Below are 8,942 nucleotides of genomic sequence, written 5' to 3' on the forward strand. Positions count from 1 at the left end.
AATCGTACTGACCTAGAGAATAAAGATATTTATAATATTTATACCGAAAAATGAACGCTGTAAAATTTATTATGTAAAAACCAGTGGCAGTATTGCTGTTTTTTCCCCATCTCCCTCCCAGAAAGTTTATAAAAGTTGATCAGAAAGTTGTGTACCCCAAAATGACGCCATTAAAAACTACAACTTGTCCTGCAAAAAAAAACAAGCCCTCATAAATCTATATAGACGGAAAAATAAAAGTTATAGCTCTTGGAACGCGACGATGAAAAAAAGCTTGGTCAGGAAGGCGCAAAACAGACTGGTGACTAAGGGGTTAAAACAGTTGTACTACATGGAGGAAAAGTCTACTTAAATAAGAAAGATGAAGTACATGATGGGCCCTCATCCACACGGTATGCCTTAGGCCAGTGGTGGCGAACCTATGGCACGGGTTGCCAGAGGCGGCACTCAGAGCTCTCTCTGTGGGCACCCGCATCCCTGGAAAAGTCTATGGTTTACAAAATATTCTTAGACTTTTTTCTGCCATTCATCAGGGCGCGCTTATGAACAGCACAAGCAGCGAACTGAATGTAGCAGGGTATTATAGCTAAATGATAAAGTGCAATGGAAGATATACTGTATGGGACTGTAGTATTCAGGTTAAATGCTGCGTTGGTATTAGCATAAATAAGTGGGTTTTGGGTTGCAGTTTGGACACTCAGTCTGTAAAAGGTTCACCATCACTGCCTTAGGCTTTATTCACACTGCAATGAAAATGACCGTATAAGGCCTCCTGCACACGAACGTATTTTTTTGCGGTCCGCAAAAACGGGTCCCGTTTTTCCGTGATCCTTGACCCGTTTTTTCGTCCGTGGGCAATTCCTTGATTTTGGAGGATCCACGAACATGAAAAAAAAGTCGTTTTGGTGTCCGCCTGGCCGTGCGGAGCCAAACGGATCCGTCCTGAATTACAATGCAAGTCAATGGGGACGGATCCGTTTGACGTTGACACAATATGGTGCCATTTCAAACGGATCAGTCCCCATTGACTTTCAATGTAAAGTCTGGAGTCCCTTATATACATCGGATCGGAGTTTTCTCCAATCCGATGGTATATTTTAACTTGAAGCGTCCCCATCACCATGGGAACGCCTCTGTTAGAATATACTGTCGGATATGAGTTAGATCGTGAAACCTCATTTCCGACAGTATATTCTAACACAGAGGCGTTCCCATGGTGATGGGGACACTTCTAGTTAGAATATACTACAAACTGTGTACATGACTGCCCCCTGCTGCCTAGCAGCATCCGATCTCTTACAGGGGGCTGTGATCAGCACAATAACCCTTCAGGTGCCACACCTGAAGGGGTTAATTGTGCAATCATATCCCCCTGTAAGAGATCAGGGCCTGCAGGCAAGCAGGGGGCAAACCCCCCCCCCCTCCCCAGTTTGAATATCATTGGTGGCCAGTGCGGGCCCCCCCCCTTCTCCCTCTATTGTAATAATTCCTTGGTGGCACAGTGTGCGCCCCCCCGCCCCCCTTCCTCCCTCTATTGTAATAATCGTTGGTGGCACAGTGTGCGCCCCCATTGGCCCCCCTCCCTCTATAGCATTAACAACATTGGTGGCCAGTGTGCGGCCTCCCATCTACCCCCCCCCCCCCCCCGCCCCCCCCCGATCATTGGTGGCAGCGGGTTACTAGCAATAGTAAAAGATTCATACTTACCTGGGAGCTGCGATGTCTGCTTCCGGCCGGGAGCTCCTCCTACTGGTAAGTGACAGTTCATTTAGCAATGACACTTACCAGTAGGTGGAGCTCCCGGCCGGACACGAACCTCGCAGCAGCCGGTAAGTATGAATCTTCTACTATTGCTAAGTAACCATGGCAACCAGCGTCCTGGTTGCCATGGTTACCGATCGGAGCCCCAGCGATTAAACTGGGACTCGGATCGGAACTCCGCTGCCACCAATGATGGGGAAGGGGGGGGAGATGGGAGGCCGCGCACTGGCCACCAATGTTGTTAATGCTATAGAGGGAGGGGGGGCCGATGGGGGGCGCACACTGTGCCACCAACAAATTATTACAATAGAGGGAGGGAGGGGGGGGCGCACACTGTGCCACCAACGAATTATTACAATAGAGGGAGGGAGGGGGGGGCGCACACTGTGCCACCAACGAATAATTACAATAGAGGGAGGGGGGGGGGGCCGCACTGGCCACCAATGATATTTAAACTGGGGAGGGGGGGGAGGGTCTGCCCCCTGCTACCTGGCAGCCCTGATCTCTTACAGGGGGCCGTGATCATCACAATTAACCCCTTCAGGTGCCGCACCTGAAGGGGTTAATAGTGCTGATCACGGCCCCCTGTAAGAGATCGGGTGCTGCCAGGCAGCAGGGGGCAGTCTTGTACAAAGTTTGTAGTGTATTCTAACTAGAAGCGTCCCCATCACCATGGGAACGCTTCTGTGTTAGAATATACTGTCGGTTCTGAGTTTTCACAAAGTGAAAACTCAGCTTTGAAAAAGCTTTTATACAGACGGATCTTCGGATCCGTCTGTATAAAAACTAACCTACGGCCACGGATCACGGACACGGATGCCAATCTTGTGTGCATCCGTGTTCTTTCACGGACCCATTGACTTGAATGGGTCCGTGAACCGTTGGCCGTGAAAAAAATAGGACCGGTCATATTTTTTTCACGGCCAGGAAACACGGATCACGGATGCGGCTGCAAAACGGTGCATTTTCCGATTTTTCCACGGATCCATTGAAAGTCAATGGGTCCGCGAAAAAAAGCGGAAAACGGCACAACGGCCACGGGTGCACACAACGGTCGTGTGCAGGAGGCCTAATACAGTAATTTGCATAACAATGACAATCTGTGGGTGTATTTGCATTTATTTTTTATTTTTTTTAGGACCGCGAATACTGGCGGTACAAAAGATAGGACATTACCTATTTTATCCATTTTCACTGTTTGACAGCCTCTATGAGTCAATTTTTAATGACAGAACAGTATCAGTTAAAAAAAAAAAAAAAACTGCTGTAAAAATGATTTAACCTCTTACTGCCTGTTTTTCATCACTGTGGTGTGAAAAAGGCCTTAACCCTTTCTACTCCGGGCCAGTTTTCACCTTCCTGCCCAGGCCATTTTTTTGCAAATCCGGCATGTCGCTTTATGTGGTAATAACTTTGGAACACTTTTATTTATCCAAGCCATTCTGAGACAGTTTTCTCGTGACACATTGTACTTCATGACAGTACCCTCAAAGTATTCAAAACATATTTTACAAACTTTGTTAACCCTTTAGGTGTTTCACAAGAATTAAAATTCCACAAGAAAATGTAGATGAAATTTCCGAATTTCACTTTTTTGGCAGATTTTCCATTTTAATAAAAAATTCTGCTAACAAAGCAAGGGTTAACAGCCAAACAAAACTCTATTTATTGCCCTGATCCTGTAGTTTACAGAAACACCCCATATGTGGTCATAAACTGCTGTACTGGCACATTTGAAGACCCCAAGATGCACCCCTAGAGTAGGAACTCCAAAAAAAGACCCCATTTAGGAATATACGGGATAAGGTGGCAGTTTTGTTGGTACTATTTTAGGGTACATATGATTTTTGGTTGCTCTATTTTACACTTTTTATGAGGCAAGGTAACAAAAAACTTCAACTTTTGGCGGTCTGATCCCCTTTACAATGCATCCCAATACTTCTGTAACTGCATTGACTGTAAGTGTATTACACTGTGTAATACACGTCAGCCTGCTTACAGTGAGATCCAGGGGGTTGTATCTCACAGGCTGTCATGGAAGGCAGCCACGATGCCTAACCAAGGCATCGGGCTGCCTTCCCTGCCATCGGGTCACCGTCACAGCAACGTGGGGACCTGATGGCCACCCCGCACCCGGCATGATCCCACATGTGCCGCGGTCAGCGCATACAGCAGGGATCTGGCTAACGGGAACAGCCGGTCCCCTGCAGCTGATCGGGAAGTCACTTCCCGCAGCGCCATACTAATACGCCGCTCGTCAGGAAGAGGTTAATATAGTTACAAACTGAAGCACCAGATGTTACCTGGACCCAAAGTAAAGGCCAGTTAGAACAAGTGCAATGGTCTGGGGAAGTGAGCAGCTCTGAAGATTCTTTTCAGCACTGCTGACTGCCTGAGAGGGATTGTGATATCTTCTGACTCCATAATTCACTTTGGAGAGTGTTTAGTGGATGCAATATTCACTAGTATAACTATCTTAGGGCTGTATTACACAACCCGATGTGGCAGACTATTGTTGGGAGGGAAGCGTTCCCTCCTGGCAATGGCCTGCTCGCTAGCGAAGGAGAGCACTATTATATGCAGCAATCTCCTCTGCAGCATGTCTATGCCATCGATACCCGCTAACTTTTATTTTTTAACATGTCAAAAGATTTGGATTGCCTGATAAAGCATTTGCTCGTTCATCAGGCAATCAGCGGAAGTATTACACTGCAAGATGATCGCTAACGAGCGTTACTACGAACGCTCGTTGGCAATCTTTTGCCAAAAAATCAGCAGGTGTAATACAGGCTTTAGGCTAGTGTCACACCTGCAGCTGCTTCTCTGGCAGGCTGTTCCTGTATAGAACAGCCTGCGGAATTCTCTGGATCTGGCATTGCCGGATGCTGCCACCTGCCCGACAAATATACCAGAATTTGGCTGGGCGAAATCCGCTGCACACAGCGTTATGTCTGGTTCCTGCCGTTCTCTGCTGGAACAGCCACACACAGATGTAAAACTAACTTTGGGGTACCTCACTGATGCGCTATTCAAAGATGCTTATCTGAAAAGAGGATTTATCGATTGATGGCTAGGACCTTTACCGTTCACAACCATAGGGCTCCCCATTTTCTGTGGACAGCACACTGTGAAAAATTAAAGGTGGAATCTGGTTGCTATGGGCAACTATGCCAGTTTTGCATCGTTTGTAAATCCACCACTAAGTTTATCAGGAGGTGACTGTCTAACTATTAATCTCTACTTTACATAGAAGACCAATCAAGAAGGCAAACAAATTTAGTGACATTAAGGTTGAGTTCACACTTCGGTTAGTTGGTCATTTCCATTAGTCATTGGGAGCCAAAACCAGGAATGAGGTCTACTCAGAGATACGGTATAATGGAAAGATTTGCACCTGCTCTGTGTGTTTTTGATTCGCATCCAGTTTTGTTCACAGTAAGGGCTCATTCACATGACTGTATCCAGTATTTTGCGGACCGAAAATTGTGGATCTGCAAAACAGATACCGGCCATGTGCGTTCTGCATTTTGTGGATTACAACGTTCTGCCCTATGACAGAAATGCTTATTCTTGTCTGCAAAACGCACAAGAATAGGACTGTGATGTCCGCATATTTTGCAGCCTTATTGAAATGAATGGGCCCGCATCCGATACAGAACAGATGCGGAAAGAAAAATATGGTTGTGTGAATGTGCCCCAATTGAGGGAAATAACTGACCAAATAACTGAGGTGTGAACTTGGCCTAACTCCACCGCTTCTTTAGACCTTCAGACCTTCAGTAAATTTTTAATCAGTAGGAAATATTTTTCTCCCTATTTTGTAAGGTCAAAGCCACACTAAGCAGCTGCTATTTGGCCATGATGTGCAAAAAAAAAAAAAAAACTGGTGCAGGTTTTCGAATGTCCGTGTGGGTTTTTTTTTTTTTTTTTTTCAGTGCCAAAATGCATAGTTGTAAAAGGGCTAATAACTAATTGTGATCTCCCTTTCCTTTCAGTGTCATATATTCCTGGCTCCTTCTTGTCATCTCTTTCCAAGCTAACAATCATGGCTGAGTCAACTCATGCAGAACTGTGATGCATCTTGGAAACACGTTTTACCCACGTAGTGAAAAAAAACATTGCAATGTCTTTTTCACGTGTCTAGTATACAAGAGAAGAACGGTTTGCGTTTTTTCACTTGCACAGTGAGGCAGATTTACAAATCCTGTTAGATGGTGTAAACTTAGACAGGTTGTCTAGACCTGCACCACATTTATTACAGTGACTCAGGCTAGATGATAAATGAGGCACAGAGGCAGTCACTTCTTTCTATATCTATACAGTGCCAACTATTTGGCTTACTTTCATACAAAATATTATCCCAGAATTGTGTCACGTGCATATTTGGTAACGCCCGTTTCCTGCAAAACTCCTCCCCCTTTTCAGTCTAGCTGCAGATTATTCCTCTAAACCTAAATTTGCCACAATTTGCTGCCATTGACACCAGAATCTAGTATATGCGCAGCACTGATTCAGCTTTCTTTTTATCAAAGCTTATGGAAGATGTATATGAATTTTCATAAATTTATTTTTCTCATGTGTTACCATCAGGGCTGGCAACTTTTATATCTTTTTTCTTAATGATTATAAAAAGTAATAATATGTGAATGGCTCTGGATACGATTAGAAACATTAGCAGCAATTACTATGAACTGTAAAAAAGTAAAGTCCCAATAAAACTAGGGCTACATGGCGACTTGTAGTTGTATGTCATGTTCCACAAGTTGGTGTGACATAAGAGTAGGCATAAATTCTAACCTATTGGATTTCTGCATGCCACATTTACGATCGTTGCAATTGAGTGCATGACATGATACTGCTGCACAGCCCCAAGTCGCTGTGTAACCCTAGCCTACTCTTCACTAGCTCCTCCAGTTATAATCACGAATATTCCTTTTTTATGGACTGTCTATGAGTTTACTGATGGTTGACCAACCCGATTACCACAAATAGTGGTATAAGAAAAGTTCTGCTTGCTTAAAAGTGAAACATCATGCATTTAAGAGGATTGTGTTTATTTGAAAAAATTGAAATAAATGTTTTTATATCTATATGCTTATTGATCATTTAGTTTTGCCAGAAATGCACACCTTTTTAGAGTGGGTTCACACACAACTATTTAGTGGTGGGTCTGTACACTTTTGCCATTTTTATGGCGTTTGATAAAAAAAAAAAATACCAGTTCCAGATGTTGGCTGAAAGTCTAAGGTCAGTTTCGCACAAACCTACGAAACGCGCTGCATGGGATGGTCACGTTTCCCGGACTAAACACTACTCTTATGATGCTCTGAATTCCTGCCTGACCATGAGTTTACTGAAGTGTACTTGCATGATGCCATTATTACAGTACAGTAGACCCACTTTCAGACAGGAACTGAGAGCATCAGAAATCATTATGATCGGGGGCATGGCCAGATAAGATGGCTGCTTTATGTAACCGCTCCACACAGATAGCACCTATTTAGCGACTGTACTCCTACACTTGCCACAGTTTGGTGTACAAAAGTGGTTTGATCCATTCTAGAGATGCTGACGAGAAGGAGGAAGAACGCCGAAGAAATCCTTCTTGGGTCCATGGACTCTGCGCAGGATGGCGCTGACTCTCCACCTATTTTATTTGCCTCTGAACCCGCTCCAGACACTGGTAAGGATTGTCATTACTCACCTGCTCCGAGGAGAAGTGGATCAGTTCCTCTGCCCGGTAGGAAAAAAGGAGCTGAAAGAGGCTCTGGTACTAGAAAGTACCATAAAAACCGCATGTGACACAAAAAACTAGTTTCTATGTTTTTTTTTTTTTTTGTTTTGTTTTTTTAGGGAGCAATTAATGCAAAACCAAATTTGTATGTGAAGGGGCCCTAAATATTCAGTTCCTGTTATGTTTCCAGTTACTTATTGGATTGCATTACAGTGCCTTGCAAAAGTATTTTTGTGTTTTGGTGCCTCACAACCTGGAATTAACATGGATTGTTTGAGGATTTGCATAATTTAATTTACAGAACATGCCCACAACTTTGAAAATGTTAATTTTTTTTTTATTGTGAAGAAAACAACAAATAGGACGAAATAACAGAAAAAGTCAATGTGCATAACTATTCACCCCCCTATAGTCAATACTTTGTAGAGCCACCTTTTGCAGCAATCACAGCTCCAAGTCGCTTTTGATAAGTCTCTATGAGCTTGCCACATCTTACCACTGGGATTTTTGCCCATTCTTCCTTGCAAAACTGCTCCAGTTCCTTCAAGTTCGATGGTTTGCGCTTGTGAACAGCAATCTTTAAGTCTGACCACAGATTTTCTATTGGATTGAGATCTGGGTTTTGACTAGGGCATTCCAACACATTTACATGTTTCCCCTTAGACCACTCAAGTGTTGCTTTAGCAGTGTGTTTGGGGTCATTGTCCTGCTGTAAGGTGAACCTCCGTCCTAGCCTCAAATCGCGCACATAGTAGTACAGGTTTTGCTCAAGAATATCCCTGTATTAAGCACCATCCATCTTTTCCTCAACTCTGAGTAGTTTCCCAGTCCTGGCTGCTTAAAAACTTCCCCACAGCATGATGGTGTTCTTTGGGTGATGTGTTAGGTTTGTGCCAGACATAGCATTTTCTTTGATGGCCAAAAAGTTACATTTTAGTCTCTTCAGACCAGAGCACCTTCCTCTATACATTTTGGGAGTCTCGCACGTGCCTTTTCGCAAACTCTCAACATGCCGTTTTGTTTTTAGCTGAAAGTAATGGCTTTCTTCTGTCATAAAGCCCAACTCTATGGAGCGTACGGTTTATTGTCATCCTATGTACAGATACTCCAGTCTCTGCTGTGGAACTCTGCAGCTCCTCCAGGGTTACCTTAGGTCTCTGTGCTGCCTCTCTGATTTAATACCCTCCTTGCCCTGTCCGTGAGTTTTGGTGGGCGGCCGTCTCTTGGCAGGTTTGCTGTTGTGCAATGTTCTTTCCATTTGGTTATGATACAGGTGAAACTCCAAAAAATTTGAATGTCGCACAAAAGTCCATCTGTTTTCTATTTCTAAATAATAGTTTTATTTATATATTTATATAAAATTCAGATTAACAAAACACTGAACTTAAAGGGAACCTGTCATGTGGATATTTGATTATAATCTAACTAATTATATACAATCATTAAC

The 8,942-nt window shown here is 43.7% G+C and overlaps 1 protein-coding gene across 1 annotated transcript in view; it reads left to right on the forward strand.

Moving 5' to 3' along the window:
- MYDGF (myeloid derived growth factor) overlaps nucleotides 1-6,851 on the forward strand; it is a 59,179-nt gene extending 52,328 nt beyond the window's left edge. Inside the window, exon 6 of the mRNA XM_040417732.1 lies at nucleotides 5,757-6,851. Within this exon, the coding sequence (XP_040273666.1) occupies nucleotides 5,757-5,836 (80 nt within the window). The 3' untranslated portion in view covers nucleotides 5,837-6,851. The remainder of the gene's footprint in view (nucleotides 1-5,756) is intronic.
- Nucleotides 6,852-8,942: the final 2,091 nt, after the last annotated feature.

Source organism: Bufo bufo, chromosome 2 (assembly GCF_905171765.1).
Source record: "Bufo bufo chromosome 2, aBufBuf1.1, whole genome shotgun sequence".
In the NCBI taxonomy this organism is placed as follows: Eukaryota; Metazoa; Chordata; class Amphibia; order Anura; family Bufonidae; genus Bufo; species Bufo bufo.